This window comes from Berghia stephanieae, chromosome 7 (assembly GCF_034508935.2).
Source record: "Berghia stephanieae isolate SIO BIC M18660-M18661 chromosome 7, UCSD_Bste_1.3, whole genome shotgun sequence".
Classification (NCBI taxonomy): Eukaryota; Metazoa; Mollusca; class Gastropoda; order Nudibranchia; family Aeolidiidae; genus Berghia; species Berghia stephanieae.
This window is the reverse complement of record NC_088366.1, coordinates 44,304,541-44,327,040: the sequence shown is the minus strand read 5'-3', so window position 1 is coordinate 44,327,040 and position 22,500 is coordinate 44,304,541. Positions and strand designations below refer to the sequence as shown.

General features: G+C 38.5%; 2 protein-coding genes across 2 annotated transcripts in view; one reads left to right on the top strand and one right to left on the bottom strand.

The window, feature by feature from the left end:
• The window catches only part of LOC144977331 (neuroguidin-like), a 197,343-nt gene that overhangs the window by 111,756 nt on the left and 63,087 nt on the right, over nt 1-22,500 (bottom strand). The window lies entirely within an intron of this gene.
• Nucleotides 9,349-14,765, top strand: LOC144977322 (uncharacterized). Its single transcript, XM_078922401.1, has 2 exons — nt 9,349-9,509; nt 11,103-14,765. The coding sequence occupies exon 2, from the start codon at nt 11,128-11,130 to the stop codon at nt 13,147-13,149; it is 2,022 nt and encodes a 673-aa protein (XP_078778527.1). The 5' UTR covers nt 9,349-9,509; nt 11,103-11,127; the 3' UTR covers nt 13,150-14,765.

The window sequence follows — 22,500 nt, the reverse complement described above, 5'->3', positions numbered from 1 at the left end:
AGGGAAACAGTCAAATGTATAGTTAGTTTTGGGAAATATTTTTTTTCCTTGTAAATCATCTCTCTGTTATGCACTGTATTATGTTTTCTTTACATTATATATGATTTGTAAAACATTTGAGTGCATACCTCTTAGTAGGGACCTATGCTTGTGTCTGGATGAAACTTTTAGTGATCTCAAACTAAGTACTTTGATAGTGTGCTTTGGAATCTACACCTGATTCTTATTTGAACCAATTCCCCTTTGTCTTACTTTTTCTTGTGTGCTTTAATTGTAATTCTGGAACTTTATACTATCCCATTTTCTTCCCATTTACTGGCGCTGATATGACCTTAATGTGTTTCAAGTGCCGTAAAACCCTTAAAAACAAACATACAAACATTTCGTCAGACAGTGAGCGCGCATCCACGTCTGTTTTGAACGGCCAACTTTCCTGTTCTTCTGCCCCATACAAGTTAATGTTTCCCATAGAAAGCAGTCGAATTCAGAGTCATTAGACACAATGAAGTTCATCCCGGTTTCTATAGCGTGAAACGGACAATAGCAGTTGTTTACTACCCTGTGGATAGAACGCCAGTCTATCGCAAAGTACTTTTCGCCAGATCTAGCAGGCCCAGCTACCCAATCACTGATGGGTGGAAAAGGGGGTCAGAAAAAAATCTCGACTTCACCTTGGATCAATTTTGGTCTCTTTACGAGTGAAGAGAGTGCTCTACCAACTGAACTATCGCGATCACCTTCTCATTGAAAGGAGAAGGAAAATTTATCAAGGGTCGCACAAAACAATTTATTGAAAATATTACGCTTTGTTAAGGGACAGCGTGGCTCAGCGGTATGGTCTTTGCTTCGTACCCGAAAGGTACCGAGTCCGACTACCCGCCGCGTTGTGTGGCCTTGAGCAAGTCACCTAGCCTTAGCTCACTTTGCGGCGCTGCACTGCGGCTGACGCCTGGGTTATTCCAGTCTTCCCTTGGAATAGACCCTAAAGAAAAATTTCCCCTTAGGGATGAATAAAGGGAATTTATTATTATTATTATTATTATTATTATTATTATTATTATTATTATTATTATTATTATTATTATTATTATTATTATTATTATTATTATTATTATTTTTTTTTTTTATTTTTTTTTTTATTTTTTTTTTTTTAATTTATTTATTTATTTTTTTTTAAACCCCCCAAAAACCAAACCAAAACAAAACAAACAAACAAACCCTGAGCATTTATATCGAGCAATATCCACTAAATGCGCTCGGGATCCATAGTCAACAGCAACACTTACCTTGTAGGATGAGGCATGACGCCTGTTCGGCGATTCTATTTTTTCGGACAGTAACAAGGCTGTTAACGGCCAGGCATAATTCACAACTGAGTACGTACGGAGAGAGAAAAAAAGAAAGAGAGAGAGAGAGAGAGAGAGAGAGAGAGAGAGAGAGAGAGAGAGAGAGAGAGAGAGAGAGTCTTTTCCAAGGACTAAACTCTGCACCGCTCAGAACGGGACTCGAACCGAGGACCTTCCGATCCGACGGCGAGTGTCATACCACTAGACGACATAGCCACTCCGTCTTGAACAAAGATGATTACAACAGCTACAAGGAAAACCATAATACTTAACACGGAACTTTCGGGCTTCTGAAGAGACACAAATTAAAAAAATTTGGCCAAAAAAACTCGTCTTTCAAATGAATTACATACCTTAGTATTCCCAGTGCGTTGAAGAATAGCTGTTAGGGCCTGTGCAAAACCGAAGACACAACATCAAACTTGAATGTGACATTTAAGAACCACCAAGAAATTAGCTCCCCTCCGCCCAGCCCCGCCCCCTAGATAGATGGGTTACAGTTTGAATATTAAGGTTTTTTTCTTTCCGTCTATCCGGGTTTTTAAGTTGTTCATTTATTTATTTATTTATTTATATAATTATTTATTTATTTATGTATTTATTTATTGTTTTTCACTCTAGGCTGAGGAAGGGTTTTGAGCTCGACATATTCCGTGTTTGTTTGTTCTTTTTTTGTTCTTTTTTTTTTTTGGAAGCCGTTATATTAATTTTTGTTTAATACTTTTCACAATCCACAGCTTTTAGCAGCTTAGTATCACTTTGAACAGTAAGACAAAGTTTTTTTTTGTGGTGTTGGCATCTCATAAGTTATCTCCGATTCGGGTGTTGACCTTATGATCCCTTTATGCATTAATGTTCATTCTAAACGGCGGCCCCCCGGCAAGTTTATACTAATAAAATTATAGTAATTGACCTAATGCATTATTAATGACCATTTTATGTGGTTTATTCAATATGGCGTAATAGACTCAATCGAAATATCTTTTAATATCGTTGGGGGAGGGAACAGGGGGGGGGGGGGGCTTATTTGGGGAAGAGATGGCCGAATGAGAACACATTGCAATACATCCCCGTAAATCCTTGTTCGAGCCCTGTTATGGGCACCTTGTTTAGCTCATGAGTGAAAAAAAAACAAACTTAGCTCTTTTATTGCTCACTTTGCTGCGCAACAATTAAAGCATCAGTTATCTATAGGAAAGGAGTGGGAGACAAGGGACAGGGGTAACTTGAGACACTTACTCAGTATTACGATTATTACTGCATTTACCAAATTAGTGGACAATTATACGGTGTTCTATATCGAATGGAATCAAATGACTATACCACTTTGAATTTTGCACCGATATCCTCTACCCTTTCGTTTCTTTCTGTTTAAGCGAGGTCATAAAAATACAAACTGAATTCATACTTTTTCTCTACTGACTTCAAGCCTTATAAATCTCTTGTAGATGTTTTTTCAAACCAAGAAGAGTTTTCTTAACGATTTGAAAAAAAGTGTGTATGAAATTGTGCCAGACAAAGGAAGAAAGAAACTACATTTTTTTAAAACCACATCCCAAAAAATCAGTCTTCCTCGACTGGGGATCTAACCTTAAACCTTCTGATTACCGGTCAGGTGTGCTACCATTACTGTCACAAGTGCGGTCTAGTAATTCTTGACGCCAGGGTACCTATTATTTGTTTTCTTCATGCTATCTGGGCATTAGCATAATAATCATGTTACTTAAAATATTCGTGAGTCTATACTTATAACGTTCAATTATTTTACACCCTTCCATCAAACACCCCCCCCCCCCTCGTGGATCTTTACCTTGCAGTTGGTGAGGGGGCTTGAGGCACACGGGAGGGCAAAGGTGTAAATCCCTGTCGACCGTCACGAGACCATCCCGGGTATCGAGCCAACGAGCCACATGAGCTGCTCGCCCCGGTGTGTGACTAAATTTGATCCAAACCCGGTGCCCGAATAGCAGCCCTATCCCGGGCGCCACACTATTGTCCTTATGTCGAGTCCCAATCAGTCCCGTCAATGGCGAAGCGGTCTGCCGCCTAGCCAAATAATACCGCGTTCGTGTCGCCAGGGTCGTCGGCACGTCCGAGAAAAAAGCAAACGTCCCATGCATCAATCGATTCGCGGCCTGCCGATCGGAAAATGCGACGGCGGGGATGGCGAGCTGACGCGTATATTGTCCCTGAACGTCGAGAGCCAGAGTATGGCAAAAAATGAGCTTTTATCAAAGCTATTGGCCGTTCATTGCGTTGATATCCTCCTTTTACAGGAGACCCACCTTTATTCAGGCGCGCAATCTTCCCGATTCCAGATCCCAGGCTATACGGTGGTCCAACGCGAGGACACCTCGAGGCTCAAAGGAGGGGTTAGCGTTTACGCTAAAGAGCCATCGAAGGTAAGGGTCATTGAGAGCGTAACGGACAGCAATGGGGTGAACCGAATTTCCGTGGAAGTAGGTGGACTGTGTTTGCATAATATATACAAACCACCTAGAGCGACTTGGACTACACCACCGGTACCGGTGGTCAGCCATCCTTCCATCTGTCTGGGAGACTTTAATAGCCACCATCACGAATGGGGCTACCGAGACTGCAATGAGGCAGGAAGACAACTCCGCTCATGGATGGACTGTAATGACCTACACCTAGTGTACGATCCTACAGCCAAGGGTACCTTCCGGGATACCCGCCATAAGAAGGAGTGTACTTCAGACCTCACCCTCGTAACGAAAGGCGCGAACGGTGAACCGTTGCAGGTGAAGCGGACAGTCCTCGGGGACTTTCCGCATAGCCAGCACAGGCCGGTTCTTGTCACAGCTGGGGTGACAATACCGAGGGTGCAGTCTCTCCCACTTTGCAGATGGAATTTCAGGAAGGCTGACTGGGAGGAATTCAGTTCCTATATCGAGCAGGTCTGCCCTGCCATTCCTCCCAAGTCCAAGAATATAACCAGATTTAGTAGGCTACTGGTTAAGAGCGCTCAACGCTCTATTCCACGGGGCAAACGGAAATTCTACACCCCTTGCTGGACAGCAGAGTCGGAAGAGCTGTACCGAGAGTACCAGCAGACCCAGTCCCAGGACACAGCCGACAGACTACTCCAGTCTCTGGCAGAGGGAAGGAAGCAACGGTGGCAGGAGACCGTGGAAAGTCTCGACTTTACACACTCCAGCCGCCACGCTTGGCGTTTGATAAAGAAATTGGACCCAGATCGGAATTTCGCGAAGGCTGCACCGGAATGCGAGGCAGACACAATTGCCAAGAATATTAAGAACCGTAGCAAGCGGGTCCCTAATCAGGCTTTTGAGCGCGGTGTCCGCAAGGCGTACCGTACGATTTTGGACTCGCTACCTGCGGAGGAGTCGGACTGGACGGCCCGTTCAGTCCCCGAGAAGTGGGTGCAGCCATTAGCGAAGTGAAGAACGGCAAAGCAGCTGGGATAGATGGTGTATATCCCGATATGGTGACGCATCTGGGCCCCAGGGCACGGGCCTGGCTAGCAGAGGCAATGTCTGACATCCTTGCAAACGGAAAGCTTCCACAAGTGTGGAAGCATGCGAAGATAGTTGCCATCCTGAAGCCAGGGAAGCCGGCGAAGGAGGCAGACAGTTACAGACCCATATCGCTGCTGAGCTGTCTTTACAAACTGTTGGAGCGTGTTCTATTAAACCGATGGGGGCCGGTCCTAGACGCTGCCCTGCCACCTGAGCAGGCAGGCTTCAGGGAAGGGAGGTGCACCACGGAGCAGGTCATTGCCCTTACAGAGCATATTGAGCACGGGTTCGAGAGAAAACAGCAAACAGGTGCTGTGTTTATAGACCTATCAGCGGCGTACGATACGGTCTGGTGCGATGGGCTAATGCTCAAACTTGCAAAAATCATAAGGTGCAAAAAGACATTGAAGTTGTTCTCTTCGATCTTAGGGGAAAGGCAATTCCACGTCGCGCTGGGAGACGTCACGAGCAAAGTTAGGAAATTGAAGAATGGGGTCCCTCAGGGGTCGGTACTTGCGCCAATGTTGTTTAACGTTTACATTAGCGATATGCCGAACACTTCCTCCCTGAGGCTGGGATACGCAGACGACTGGGCACTCGTTACTCAGAGTAAAGTGTGGACCCGTCTCGAGAGCGTACTCAGCGAGGACGTCACCAGACTCAAATCCTACTTTGACAAGTGGTACCTGAAGATGAACACTTCAAAAACCGTGGCCACTGCATTTCACTTATGCAGTGGTTGGCACACCCGTAAACTGAATGTCCTAGTCGGGGACCAGCCACTCCCATATGAGCCGCGTCCAAAATACCTAGGGGTGACGCTGGATCGCAGCCTTACCTATCGGGTTCATCTCGAAGGGGTTGCCCGGAAGATAGAGAAGCGGAATAGTCTTCTGAGGAAGCTGGCGGGATCGACTTGGGGCGCTAGCCAAGCGCTCCTGAGAACATCCGCCCTGGCACTATGCTATTCCACCGCGGAGTATTGCGCTCCAGTGTGGGGTAGAAGCAGAAACGTTGAGAAGGTGGATGTAAAACTTCGCAAGTCGATGCACATAGTGTCGGGAACGCTAGCAACAACCCCTAGAGAATGGGGCCCGGTGATGGCAGCGATCCAGCCCCCCGATGTCCGGAGGGAGACCATTACGGGAAACTGGCTGAGTAAGATCAAAGAGAGAGGGAATGGGGATACCCCTCTCACGCGCATAATGAACGGTGCCCCCGTTTCGAGCCGAAATAAGTCCCGGCAACCCTTGTACGTAGAATCCCTGACTACGGACAGAGCTGCACATACGAGATGGAAGTCGGTTTGGACGAATTCAATCCCTCGTGGGGGCGGGGACCTACACTCCTCTAAGCTTGGTGAGAAGTTGCCAGGCTTTGATACCAGTAAGAGGAGACACTGGGTAGCTGCGAATCGGCTTCGGTCGAGGAGCTGCCTAACGGCCGGTGCGTTACATCAGTGGGGTCTAACTTCCTGTCCTTTATGTCCACGCTGTGGGCAAGAACCCGAAACGGCAGAGCATCTAGTCGAAAGGTGTGTTGTGACGATGCTACCGGGCGGGTTCGCGACGGTGCACGAATGCGGACCGGACTTTGCTGATTGGGTCGATCGTCATAACATAATAGTGTGAACCATAAGAAGCAGCATCAAACACCTACAATCAAGACATAAGAGACAGCCAGTTCGCTAAGCACCTCGGCTGCCACAAGTTAAGACTCTCAAATATATTAAAATATTGTGGTTTTTGTTAGTGCCCCTTGATGAAATTTAAACATTTAAAAAAAAACATGTAAATACGTACGTAAAACAGAATAAATCCGACTTACTTTTATTGTCAATTATAATTGGGACTGGAACTTGTTTTATCCATTACTTATTGTATTGTGAATGTTCTATCCTTAGACAGCTATAGGATCCACTAATCATTGCTGTTTAATATTTTCATGTAATATGTAACGGTTAAATCCTAGGATTTGCAGACTTAACTCGGGTACGGATGATGTTTTCAGAATTTTGGCATTCTCAGAAGTCCATAGTTTGAATTCAACTCAGGTCTGATTGATGATGATTTGTGATAAAATAAAATAAAATATTCACATCTGCCTGTCAGATGAAACGTAGTGGTATACAAAACTATGATATTTGAAATTAGTTTTAGAAAAAAATTATTTCCTTATTCCTACCATTTATTTATGTGTAATTATGACAACATGATATAAGGCTAATGACAAACTTCTGCTGAATTCGACGCTGACATTCACCAGTTATCCATGATAAAACTGATTCAATGTTGTGCTGGACGACCCATTAATGGTATACGTTTAAGTGAAGTCCTCCCGTCAGATCAAAATTACCAAAACACAGAAATATTTGAAACATTATAAGTTTATTGTCTTTTTGAGAGAATTTATTTTAGTGAGGAGAACTTCTCATCCAACTGGCGATCCAAAAACAATAGCAAAGAATTGGGTAACGTCCAATTCATTCATTTCGTCCAAGCGAGTCACCGATTACATGACATCCAATTGGCGATCCAAAAACAATGACAAAGAATTGAGTAACGTCCAATTCAATCATTTCGTCATCAATTACATGACACCCGATTGGGATTCCAAAAACGGGGTAACGTCCAATTTATTCATTTCGTCCAACCGAGTCATCGATTATAATAAACAATATAAATGAGCTTTTATATAGCGCAATATCCACTTAACGTACTCAAAGCGCTGGCCCTGGCAACATTTAACTCTTTAGTTGCCACGGTCGCCGCACGGCGACCAAAAAAAAAGGTCGCTGAGTTGCCACGGTCGCTCTACGGCGACGAGTCAATGACCGCTATTATCGAGGCGAATAATTAATTCTACGAGCAGTAATTATACTGCTGAACTGCCATACACCTCACTGACGGCTATTGACAGCATTTTCTCGTGCATTCATGATTTAAATTCGATTTTTACATTGTTTTTTTTCGTAATTTTCCGTTGCCAAGGCTTTGTTTGTATTCCACTATGGAATCAGATGAAGAGATTGATGTGTATAGACATGATAGTGACTCAGGAGATAAATTTTTATCAGAATTGGAGATTACGGACATTGAATCTAGTTCGAGGAGTGACGAGGGAGGGTCAGACAGTGATTTTAGTGATGTTCCAGGGGGTCGTGGGGACAAATTTACAGAATGTAAACAGAAGGGGGCGTGGCACAAATGCTCGAGATGATGGTAACCAATGGATATGGAATGTATTGACACATGAAGAGACTCATAATCCAGCTGAATGGCTCATTGAGGGTGAAAACAATTTTGGAGCAAGGAATGTTGGGTTAAATGAAGAAAAGGTTATGCCTGTGAAGTATTTTCAGCTTTTTTTCCCCCGATGTTTTGGGAGAGGAAATATGTTACTTATTTCTTCTCCCTCCCACCCCCCACACAAAGAAGAAAAAACCCCACAGTAAATGAAGAGATATCAATATGATTTTTTCTGTACTTTTTGTTCAATCATTACTCAATAACATACAACAATAAAAAAAACATTTTTATTCATATATGGTGGAGATACAGGCCCATAAACACAGAAATACATGAAAAATGAATATTAATTAGATATCCAAGATGGCCGCCAAGGTCATGTGACCTAATTTGCATATCACATTACGTCAAACTGTACCTACATCTATTCTTATATACCTATGAAAATATGAAGTATGTGTGATGATTACTTTTTTTTTAGTGATTTTTTTTTCTGAAAGCACACAATTTTCGTCCATTTTGGCCAAAAGGCTTGGCAACTGGGATTTCTTTTACTGCCAGGATGCTTGGCAACTAAAGAGTTAACATGCAGGACGGGACATGACGCCTGTTAGGCAATACTATATTTTTTTCGGACAGAGACAACGCCAGGTACTCGTTTTACACCTGAGTACAGTGAGAGAATGTGAGTAAAGAGCCTTTTCCAAGGACTCAACTATGAGCCGAGCGAGGCTCGAAATCAGGAACTTCCGATCCGTAAGCGAGTGTCATACCACAAGACCACATAGTCGTTGCTGTCCAACGATTGGATATTTCTTTTAAAAAGATCTGTTGATGAAAGTTGTAAACATAATGGGTCGAAGCTGAACAAAAGGATATTTCGAAAACTGAACATTTTTTTATTATGTAGGCCATTTTGAGCTTATATTGCAATGTGACTAATGACTTGAGCCAAGGCCCTCTATATAGTGTTCCAGGCCGGGAAGCAGGTCCGGAAAAGGGATAGAATAAAAAACTACCAGGCCGACTTTTTAAACATTTTTATTGACTCCAGCATATTTAAAATGTATCACAATGTTATTTCAATATTTTTCCACTACATCATATTGTTTTGAAATAAAATATTATGACCGAAAAACGGATTTGAAGTGAGAACTATTTTACATCTCCGCCGCTATTATTTTAACTACAGGTATCGCATACGCAATCAGGCCTACGATCATTCCGCCTTTTGTATCGCTATTTCTTCCCGTTGTTCCGCCATTGTTCTGACAACAATGCCTTGATCTGCTAACAAAAGAAAGTTTGTTTCAACTATTTACGGATCGCTGCCTCTCTACAAGATGGATATAAAGACGTCTAATTCCCTTTGAGTGTTGCCCTCTTCAATTTTCAGCGTATCCTCCCAAACAAAGGTGAGTTTTTGTCGCGAGTTTTGAGTGTAGAGTGTGACGAGTGACAATGACAATGAGAATGACTGGTAAAAATGGAATGTGAGTTTGGATTACAAAGAGAGTTTTATCTAACTCACAGCTGACTGTTAAATGAAAAAGTAGGTAGATAGACGTCTTAAATGAAGATCAAACTTCCGAAAGCTCCTACATCTCCAGTATTCTTGTATTTTATAATGTTCTAGAGTACTATCTAGATAGTAGGCGGTTTGGGAAGGGGGAAACTTTTTTTTTTAAAGTTTGTCTCCCCCTCCCAAACTCCCTACTAGAACATTATAAAAAAAGTTTCCCCATTCCCATTGAAACCCCCTACTAGAACAAGAATACTGCGGATGTAGGAGCTTTCGGAAGGCTTCCCGTCAATCTATCTTACTTAGACTAGGCAGTTCGACTGCAAACGGGGCTGATTGTGTCCCAGCTCTCAGCCTCAGCTAGCCCATGCCATAGTCATAGGGAAGTTGTGACTGGAAATTGAGGTGGACGTCTTAAAATATGACGCAACATTTTGGCAACACTCAATATTTAAAACCTTTAATTAATCTATTATTATTATTATTATTATTATTATTATTATTATTATTATTATTATTATTATTATTATTATTATTATTAGGGTATTATTATTATTATTATTATTATTATTATTATTATTATTATTATTATTATTATTATTATGACTGTCTACGTACACGGTAACTGGGCACCTATCACTATCTACTATCATTCGTTTACTGCGTCTTTATCTGTTTATTGTTTGTTTTTGTTAGTTTGTTTCCCTCTTTTTTTGTTACCTATTTTTGTTGTTGTTTTTCAAAAAAAATTTACCATGATGTTTAAAAAAAAAACTTCGATTTTAATTTTCTAAAATTATTTATTTGAGATCAGTATTTCTGGGCCTTGTTTCTTAATGGGGCTATGTGGTCTAGTGGGCAGCTATGTGGTCGAGAGGTATGACACTCGCTTTTTGATCGGAAGGTCCTTGGTTCGAGCTTCGCTTGGCGATAGTTGAGTCCTTATAAAAGGCTCTTTACTCACATTTTCTCACCGTACTCAGGTTTTTAAAAATGAGTATCTGGCCATTAACAGCATTGTCTCTGTCCGAAAAAATTGTATTATCGCCTCACAGGCGTCATGTCTCGTTCTACATGTTACGTGTTGCTGTTTATCAGAGACCCCTTGTAAAACGCTTTGAGCATGTTTAGTGGAGATTGTACTATATAAAAGCTCAATTTAATTTTAATGAATTTAATTCGTACTTCCTTACAAAGGGGTAGGCTGTCCCATCATTGTTTATATTTATTCACCTTATCTACACCATTCACACTACACATCTCTTATTCGTCTTGTTTTGTTGATAAAGGGGAAACCAGAAACGTCCACAGTATGTCTTCGTCTAATAAATTGAGGCTTACAATTCAACACTTATCGTTATTTTTTAGATGATGTGTAATGTGTACATGTATCTTGTAGTCCTGCTTAAAACAATTGACATTAATCTCTACCCTAATTTCAAATGGTTACTATAAACTAATGTATCTACCTTTTTTTTCCCCACAGTATTTGATAACCAACAGTTCGTTCCATGATGGTGAACAAGTGCTGTGTCCCTGGATGTGCCAGTAATTATTACAGACTTAATTGTGCGCCAAAAAAGGCATCTTGTTTTGAATTCCCGAAAGATGCAGAACAAAGGAATTCATGGATTAGAAAAATTCCCCGGGAAAACTTGGTTGTGACAAAGTTTACTGTTGTATGTGAAAAACACTTTCAGGAAGATGATATTATACGTTTTAAAGTCGTTCCTGAAAAAAATGGACAACCACAGAAAACTGTTCGCAGGAAGCGTTTGAAGTTGAAAGCTGGTGCCATCCCATCAGTTTTTCCAAATCTTCCCTCTTACCTCACTACTACCCCTTTGCCTCAAAGGGAAAGCCCCAGGAGTAAGAGACAGAGACTTGAGGAGAGAGAAGAGGAAAGTTTTAACGTTTTTTTAGAACAAGATAAAATTTTAAGTTTTGAGCATTTTAAAAATGAAGTGTGTGGATTTCTGCAAAAGTGGAAATATAATATTTGTTATGCTTTAAAAAATGATTCTGTATATTTGTATGCCACTGCATCGACTGATTCGGATGGATTAACGATTCCTTTTAGTATATGTGTAAAAAATGATTTGAAACTAGATGTGTGGTTAAAAAATGTTCTTGTTTGTAAAAATGACTTGAAATGGATAATTCCGGACTCTAAGCTGTCTACTTGGAGCCAGTTAGAAAATATTTTAAGCCATTATTCTGCAACAGATTTTACATCTTCCTATAATTCAACATTTCATCAGGCAATTAAATTGTTGAATGTCTGCAGAGACAAAAATAATGATGATAGTAATAACAAAGTTTTTGATTTTTTAATTGATCAGTTAAATTTGATAAATCTGTCTCCATCACAGCGTAGATTTTCTGCTGAATGTATGATTGCTTCTTTTTGTATTTATTCAAATTCCCCGACAACTTATCGTAAGTTAAGGGATTCTTTACTTATTCTTCCCAGTGTGCGATATTTACGTTTATTATCTAGCACTGTATCTTTAAAATCAGGTCTGATTGCCAATGATTTTTTAGTGAATGAAATTAAGTACCTGTCAGATAAAGATTTGTATGTTAATCTTCTTATTGATGAAGTTCATGTCAAGTCGAAATTATCCTACAGAGGGGAGCAATTAATTGGACAGGCTACAAATGATCCTGAAAATCTTGCCAAGTCTATGCAATGTTTTATGATTTCTTCTGTCATGTCTAATAAGAAATTAATTGTTGGAATGTTTCCTGTTGTAAAGATGACTTCAGATTTCTTGTTTGAAACAACAAATGATGTAATTTTTAATGTTTGTAAAGCTGGATTTAATGTCATCAGTGTCATTTCTGATAACAATAGAATTAATCGAAAGATGTTTTCTTTACTGACTAAAGACTCAGAAACTAAATTTTTTATACCTAATCCTATTGACAATTCTCTCAAGATTTTTTTATTGTTTGACTCTGTTCATCTTCTCAAATCAATTCGAAATAATTGGTTGAATGTTAAAAACGATAGTCAAACTTTTACTTTCCCCAATTTAGATAGTGAAGTCATAGATAGCAAATGTATTTCTCATGCTTCCTTTTCTGATTTAAAGCATTTATACAGAGTTGAAAAGTCCCAACTTTTAAAAGAGGCCCCTACCTTAACCTGGAAATCACTATTCCCACACTCTTTAGAGCGTCAGAAAGTCAGTTTAGCCCTTAAGATATTTAATGAAACCAATATTGCTGCTTTGAAAACCTTAGGTCCTCATTCAGCTTTCACATCTTGGGAGGGTACTGTTAATTTCTTGACTATAGTTTGTCGTTGGTGGGATATGGTTAATGTGCATCACCAGTATTATGGGAGGAATAAGATTACACCAGAGGCCTCTCCTTTCTTTTCTTGTGAAGATGAAAGACTGAGTTGGTTACTAAAAATGTCTTCATGGCTCAAGAAATGGAACCAGATGCATAAAGAAACGAAGTGTGGTTTTTTTGTCTTCAGATACATTTTATGCTTTGCCCCATACATTAGAATGTCTAGTTGAATTGATAAGATATGTTTTAACTAAACTTAATTTTAAATTTGTTTTGACTGGAAAATTTCAGACTGATGATCTTGAGGCTCGTTTTGGTCAATATAGGCAGTTATCAGGTGGAAATACTTTGATTTCTGTGGAAGAGATTCTTCAGAATGAAAGAAAATTAACTATAAAGCAGCTTTTAACTATTCATTCTTCCTCTAAAGGCAGCATTCCCTTAAATGTTAAATGTTTTTTATCTGAGTTCTCTTCAGATAATTTGGATGAAAGTGACATGCTTTTCATTCAAAATTTTCCTTTTGAAAATGTTGAAATTCAGTCAGAGTCTTTAGATGTTATTATATATGTTGCTGGCTATGTTGCAAAGAAAGTTATTACAAAAACTGATTGTTCTTTTTGTTGTGAGATTATAGGAGATAAAAACAAATGTCTTGGCTTTTCTATTGATGATAAACTTTTAGAGTATTTTGAAAACCTTAATCACGGTGGCTTAACATATCCATCTCCTGTTCTTGTTCATTTGTTTCAAATTGCACTTTCAATCATGAATGTTGCTGTTAGTAATATGGAGCTACATTTTTTGAAGTTAAACAATCAAAAAGATGTCCTAATGAAACTAAATATAGCTTACTGGACAGAGTGTAACCTTCCCATTGAATTTTCATCTGTGTGTACGAATTGCAAGTCTCAAAGAGATAAGTTATTTCATATATGTATATCAACATTTGTCAACATTTTGTTGAATAATTATTCTAAGAAAGTAAATGAAGCAAACTGTTCTAATCAGATTGTAAATGTAAAAAAAGCCATAAAATTTGCATGATTTGTATTTTTGTCAGAATTTTATATTTGTTTGTTCCTGACCTCACATAGTGGGCAGGGAGATACATACTGTGTCTTTTATCCCCCTATATCTGTTTTCCAACATGCTGTCTTTGTCTTGGGAATGAGATTACTTGGTTTTGTCCTGGCCCTGGACGGATACCCTGGCTGGGAGGGAAACAGTCAAATGTATAGTTAGTTTTGGGAGATGATATTTTTTTTTTCCTTGTAAATCATCTCTCTGTTATGTACTGTATTATTTTTCCTTTCACCAATGTATGATTTGTAAACAATTGAGTGTGTTCCTCTGGAAGGAGACCTGTGCTTATGTCTGAATGAGACATTGAGTGATCTCAAACTTCGCACACTGATAGTGTGCTCTTGGAATCAACATCTGTTCCCTATTTGAACCAATACCCCTTTGTCTGCCTTATTTTTGGGTGCTTTAATTGTAATTCTATAACTTTTAACTATCTCATTTTCTTCCTTTTTTACTGGCGCTGATATGACCTAAGTGTTGTAAAACCCTTAAAAACAAAAACAAAAAACCCCACATATGCTTGTTTAAATTACTGGTTTGCATGTTTTGATAACTATGATGTGTGTAATAAATATAATTGCTTGATTGAGTGATATAATTATTACTTCAACTATACTATAACTGTAATTATGTTTTTGAAATCACAAAGTATAAATATATTTTAAAAGTATGTCACTTGCAATCTCTGTTTTATATTATGTATGATATACAGATTGTTCATATGTTAAAAATAAATGTCCCAATGAGATAACTGTAAGAACTGAGTTTTATTTCTTACTCTAGTGTGCAAGCGGATGGTTGGCGGGGCCATAGTAGATGGGAATCCTTTTAAGGTTCTTCCATTGTCATACTGTTTCTTCTTTTGGGGGTATAATTATATGTCTAAAGCTATTGCAAGTGTTCTACAGCTACGACAGTCTCAGTCATTTTTTGGAAATGTATTTTCTTGTCTCTATTCAACTTGTAACTACAAACTGTTTTCAGTTACTTTTCTTTTATCTATCACCTTACTCTCTCTCTCTCTCTCTCTCTAGTGTTCTCTTAACAAGCTTACATACACAGCTGTTCTGTTTGTTCAGTCGTGCTATACGACTGAGTACTTACGTACAAAAAGGGTGTTAGCATATCCCTGGGCCATAATGCATGTTATGGGGTAACCATCATCAATCTATATTTTTTCCTGTAAATATCTTTCGTCACCTATTTTGAAAGATGACATTTATTTCCCTCGTAAATCTACCTCTCTGAAACATCCATGGCAGGGCCTAAAGTCTTGGTATTATTTTAACTTGTCTAACATCTTACTTACCACTGAGCACTTATATGACCTTAGCAGTGAGCATGGAATAACCCACATAAAAGTAAAAAAAAAGGAAAGTATAAGAATTCTCACTTTTAACTTTTATACTACTATTATTATTATTACTACAAAGTACTCTATATGGGTAACTTGTGTAACTTTAGCTAAGTCGTTATTGATATTGAAATGAACGAACTTATAAGCGTTAATATTATTTAGAAATAAGATCCTCTAACACTTAACACGTCTTTAAATTGTTTTGTGCGCGAAGAGCTGCACGCCGGCGTACAGGTAAACGATAAAGTGGACAGCGGCGAAGTCGGCCTGTTAGTTTTCGTCCCTCTCCCACGCTTCCTGGCCTGTGCTATATAGACGGCCTTGCTTGAGCTCGTGGAAAAATATAGATCGTCCCCATTGATGTTGTGCGTCTTAAGTAAAAATCTGCCCGTCAGATCAATCGCATCAACATCAACACTTAAAACTATAATTAATACGTAACCTTAAATGTTCATCGATGGAACGAAATTGACTCTCAGCTCTTTGTTATTGTTTTTAGACAACCAGTTTAATGATTAGTTACCACTACATTCTATCAATCAAACTATAAAAGTTCAAGGTTACATACACATAGTTTTGTGTGTATGATATATCCATGGATATACCGACTGGCGGTTGTTGTGAGTATTGTACTTAAACTCGTAGCATCGATAGTCTGATAAATTACATAAATAACCCAAGTGGTGGTCTACAAAACAATGACAAAGAGCAGAGTGACAATCAGCCTCGTTCATTCATTACTACACACTATACAATCACGAGGTGAGAGGAGTCTATGTAAGTAGTATGGAAAGTGTGGTTTTTTCACCGGGAAGTCCCGAATCTTTCCGAGGACTGTCAGTTATAATATCCAGGGATTATGCGTAGGTGGGGAAGTGGATGTTTCGCAATGGAGGGATCTCTGTGGTCAGCCCACTTAGCAGAGACAGAAGGTCAAAGGTTATTCTAGACCTAAACAAGTACTCTGTCGTTACGATACATAATAATGCTATGCATGGAAAGATAGGTGGCTACAATAAATAATCGTACTGTATTATCCGCTCGCCACAAAGCTTAGATACATCCTCTCTCTCTCTCTCTCTCTCTCTCTCTCTCTCTCTCTCTCTCTCTCTCTCTCTCTCTCTCTCTCTCTCTCTCTCTCTCTCTCTCTCTCTGTGTGTGTGTGTGTATGTGTGTGTGTCTCTATCTATCTATCTATCTATCTATCTATCTATCTATCTATCTATCTATCTATCTATCTATCTATCTATCTATCTATCTATCTATCTATCTATCTATCTATCTATCTATCTATCTATCTCTATCCATCTAAAAAAAAAAAACAACAAAAAAACTTGAGCCTTTATATTGTGCATTATCCACTTAACGTGCTCAAAGCGCTTTACAAAGGGTCCCTGACCAACACCCACACGTAACATGTAGAACGAGACATGACGCCTTTTAGGTGATATCACAATCATTTCTGAAAGAGACAACGCGGTTAACGGCCAGGAACTCATTTTACACTTGAGTACGGTGAGAGAATGTGAGTTATGAGCCTTTTACAAGGACTCAACATACGAAGGGCGAAGCTCGAACCCAGTACCTTCCTATCCGAAAGCGTCATACCACAAGACCACATAGCCGCACTATCTATCTATCTATCTATCTATCTATCTATCTATCTATCTATCTATCTATCTATCTATCTATCTATTTATCTATCTATCTATCTATCTATCTATCTATCTATCTATCTATCTATCTATCTATCTATCTATCTATCTATTTATCTATCTATCTATCTATCTATCTATCTATCTATCTATCTATCTATCTATCTATCTATTATTTTAATATTTACCACAATGGTGGAGTCAGTCAGACTGACTCCAACATTGTGGTAAATATTAAAATAATAATTCGCTCCATTGCTACATGTCGAGCACTATTCGTACCATTTTTATATCCAACACGATTCAATATCTATCCAAATATCTATCTATCTATCTATCTATCTATCTATCTATCTATCTATCTATCTATCTATCTATCTATCTATCTATCTATCTATCTATCTATCTATCTATCTATCTATTTCTCTATCCTCTATCCACCAACCTACCCATCCATCTATCTATCCAACTTAGCAACAAATCAGCTAAAAAAGACATAGAGAATAATAGCTGCTGCTCGCTACTTACATAATATTATGTGTTTTATCGACTTCAAAGAGTACTAAGTCATGTTATTTAAGTACTAATAAAGGAATATATTACTCACAATTTAGTCAACGTGATTTCTTTTAACTTTCAGTCAGTGCAAAATAAGTCAGTGGAAATCAAAGATTAGATTTGTGACTCTAATTGGGGCATTGTTTTTATTACTGAGACGCGGCTTGAAGAGATAGGAGATGAAGCCATCCTGCATGAACGAACGCCTGACAATTTCAACATTTTGTCTCATCCAAGGACACCGGGATGTGGCGGCGGTATTTATTGTGCACGTTATAATAATTCTATTAAAATAAAAACGTAAAACATGAATACCTTCAAGTCATTCGAATGTACAAGGATCAACACTTTTAGAATTGTGTTATATATACTATCCACCACCATCATATTTTACCAAATAACAAATGCAGGTTTTGTGCAAGATATGGAAGACCTTATAAAATTACACACTACCACTCAACCCGGTTCGCTGAATTCACTTCGTTATATACACAATATTAACAGCAATCAGAATCCAACCAAGTTTCAACTGAATTAGTCATAAATTTTCTAACCTATCATTTCGTTCCTTCTCCGTATCTTCTCCCTCCTTGTTCTTTCATTCTGTCTTAAATTTCGCATTTCACTCATCCTCGGTTTCCTCCCCTCTCCTTTAACTTTAAATCACATCGCCTAGCATTTCTTTCATCGTCAATTTCCCTGTCTCTTGTCATTCTAGCTTCATCCCTCTTTCTCTATGCATCTTGTCTCGAAAATCATGAATTGTTTATTTTACCTCTTCTCGGCCTATTAATTTATTCTCTGCCGTCGATCTGTTTGTTTTTGTTTTTTGTTTGTTTTTTTTTTCTTTTCAGTAAATGTATGTTTTCATTGGGTTTTTTTTTGTTGTTGGCCGAAGAAGGGTTTTGAGTCCGAAACGTTCTGTGTTTGGTATTTGTTCTTTTTTTTTTTTTTAAAGCTGTTATTGTTATGTTCTTTTTTTTTGTTTATTACTTTTAAGATATAGGGCTATGTTTTACAAACCAGCTCATATCAGATTCCATAGTTTGTTTCCTTCCCGCCGTACTCCTTGAACGCAGACGTTTTACAATTATGCAATTATCTCCAGGGGGCACGGGCAGAAGAGAAATAGGTGTCACATATATCCGTTGAAATAATAATTTATCCAATAGAGCGGTGAAAATAATAATCCAAAGTATGGAGAATTGGACATTGATCCTTTTGAAAGTGAGCTTATCTTTACAATGTCTAGTCCAACGATGAAGGAAATAACACAAACCTTATAAACTAAAGATGTAAGAAATACCACAGAGGCGATAGTCTAGTAATATTCCAGTCTGGTGTTAAATTCACGGGGTTTAAACATCCAAGGGATTTAATCAGTTCCTGTTTGCGACTAGAAATAATGTATGTGTAGCAGAATTTTAATACACAGACTTGGGCGGCTTTGGTGCTGGGATGACCAGGAAGGTTTAAATGTCGGGGAACAGCTGTATCCGATTTGTTGGCAATGTCCCGTAGATGATGTGCAAAGCGATCTCCCAGTCTTTTACCCGTCTCGCCAACGTAACAGACGTTACAGTGTTCGCATCTAATGACATATACAAGGTTGCGGTCTGTACAAGTAAAAGGTCTTGTGATGGTTCCAAACTTTCTCCGGAAATACAATGATGACGCCGCTCACATGTCCTACATTTTGGCCTTATCCATCTGAGGGCTGTAAGTCCACTGTTTTGTGATGGCTCAAGACGGCCACGTACAAGTAAATCTTTTCAGTTCCGGTCATAAACGTATACAGAGTGCTCTTACTAGATAATGGCTCCGGTCCCTTCGATATGCTACTAATGGCAGTTGATAGAAATCCCCCTGAATGTCTTCATAAGCTTGGAGAAGGCCGTAATTGTTCATCAAAATCTTCTAACTCGGTTAGCATGCGGGTGGTATGTTAGTGTAAGGATCAAGATGGGGCGCTTGGTTTGTTGTGACAGTTCATCTTTGCGGGGCTGCCTTGCGGACTTACTGGTAATGCCACGAGTTTTCCTAATAGTCTCTTGTAATACTCGATCCCTAAAGAAGTCTAACAAGATGTTTATGCTGTCAGGTGAATTCATCACTATCCTTACACAGTCGTCTAAGACGGATTATCTTGCTAAATGGAATGGAATCCTTGTATATTTTCGGATGGGACGATCCATAGAGCAGGTAGTTATGAAGTGAGTCTATTTATCCCACAGTTATTGTGCAAATGCCAATGACAGTGATCGTAGCACAATGTCTAAAAAATCTATCTTGATGGTGGAGATCTCAAAAGTGTACTGAATGAATGGATGGAAGTGGAAGGTGTTCATAGCGTGAATTTATTCCTCAAGTGTAGGGCGGTACGGTTCATTTAATTCTTCTTAAGATTAATTTTTTTGTATGTTGTGTGTAGACGCCTGATAGGACGTGTTTTCGTTCGCTCTGTTTTACGAACTAATTTGTGCGGCCTTTGTGCAGAGGGATGACCAGGATGGTTAAAATGTCGGGGGACAGCTGTATCCGATTTGACAAGTGCTTTTTTAAAAAAAATTAAAATTATACGAATATATTATCTGGACGTCTTAGTGTTTTTAATGAAATAATTTTAATCAATTAATTTTAGCCATATTTTTTCTTTGTGATAAAGTGAATTTTCAGCATAGATTTTACACATTTCAATATTTTTTTTACACATCTGATTGTTTACTTTTATGTTTCAAACGTTACTTATTGTGCTAAGTTTAGTTTTAGGATTTGCTAACAATTTTAAGTAATGATATCTATGACGAATTTTCTCACTTCATCGTAAATTACATCTGTAAAAATACTAAACTTTGAGATCATATTTTTTGGGGGTGAAGCACAGTCCGTAATTGCCTGGATGGTTTGAACCACAAATCAATGTGAGGCCTTTTTAATGTCCAATCAATCGTCAGGCTACTCCCGCCATCGTGTGTAATAATATAATTGTAGACAATGATCGGATGAAAATAATGGACATTTAGGTAACGCAACCTCCATCAGAAAAAAAAATAATTATAAAAATAAATAGTTGTTACTTTTTTTTTAATCAAGACAGAAAATGCAGTGGGGATTTGATAAATCGGATGTCCGACATTTCAACCTACCTGGCCATCCCGGCACCTAGGCCGCTCACGTATGCATATAAAAATTCTGCTACACCAACACTATTTCATCTCGTCGCAAACAAGAAACACATCTCTTAAAAACCCTTAGATGCTGTTTAAAACCTGTGGATTCAACACCAGACTGGATTATTACTCATCTACTAGACTACCACCTCTGTCATCTTCCTTATATCTTTTGTCTCTAAGATTTGTGATATTTCCTCCAGCGCTAGGGTAGACATTGTGAAGATTAGCTCAAATTCATGATCAGTTCATTCCAAATAGAAAATAGATCACTACTGTTCATTTTGCATATTTCTGAGTTGTTATTTTCATCGTGTTATTGGATTTATTTCAACAGGATACATTTGACACCTATTTTTATTCTACTTGTTATATTTTTAACGCACCGAATTTTATGCGCAGTTGAATATTCCGCTCTATTCGACACACCCGTAGTAACCTAGCGAACGCATCCTTTTGTTTACATCCCAAGATTTCCATACAGAAAGGACGTGCCAAATATTTCTCTACCGTCTATCTGGATTATGTATGTACGAGTATATTATTTTTATAATAATAAATAAATTGAGATTTTATATAGCGCAAAATATCCACTAAACATGCTTTTAGTGCTTTACAAGGGGTCCTTGGCCAACAGCAACATTAACATGTAGGACGGAACATGACGCCTGTTAGGCGATATTACAATTTTTTCAGACAGCGAAACGCTTTTAAAGGCCAGCTACTCATTTTACATCTGAGTACGGCGAGAGAATGTGAGAAAAGAGCCTTTTCCAAGGACTCAACTATGCGCCGATTGAGGCTCGAACTCAGGATCTTCCGATCCGAAAGCGAGTGTCATTCCACTAGACCACAGCCGTACTTTTTTTCTTCTTCTCTTGATATCATGACCTTCGCTTACCCCCCACCCCCCCCCCCCACACACACACACACAAATCCCACAAAGAAAGCAAAAACAAAAACAAAGAAAAAACACCCGAAAAAACAAATAAACAAACAAACAAACAGGACAACAAAACATAATATTGTCTGAAATGGGTTTTTTTTTTCTGTCAATCCGTGGTTTTAAGTTTTAATTATAGAAATATCAATCATCTTTCTGTAAATATGTGATTTAAAATAGATTAATTGTTTATGTTACGAACCCTTTACATGATCGACGGCATATCCGGAAGTGTTTACGTAATACCCGTCCATTGTCGATTAATTTAGACAATGAGTACTTATTACACTCACGAAAGCATACCATATAGGGGAATTTGTCAAATTGAATCACGCAACGAGGTCCATATTTTGACTTTTCTAAGTGTCATCTCATGACAATAGACTTTTACTAGGGAAAGTCAATGCTCATGACAAAGACCGTTCATTTCATGATTTATAATGATAGAATAGGGATGTAAAAAACAAACAAAAACCAAACACTGTGAGTAAGATTGAAAAATCAGAAATCATGCTTTACGTATAGTAACTTTGGGTCAACGGGGAAGTCCGTGTGTTCATTCCCAAGCAACACACAAACACATACACAAAAACAAAAACGGTTTGACTCTTTTTAGAAAAAAACACTATTCATTTTTTAAATAGAAGTAACAAAATTGACATCACTCAGCTCTTTGTTGTTGTTTTAAGCCAATCATTTTGATGAGTTTTGATTATAGAAATATTATCATCTTTCTGTAAATATGTGATTTAAAATAGATTTATTGTTTATGTTACCACCTTTAACACAATCAACTGCATATCCGGAAGTAT

Excerpts from the sequence above, each read along its gene's own strand:
- LOC144977322 (XM_078922401.1), top strand. The coding sequence starts at position 11,128 with ATGATGGTGAACAAGTGCTGTGTCCCTGGATGTGCCAGTAATTATTAC.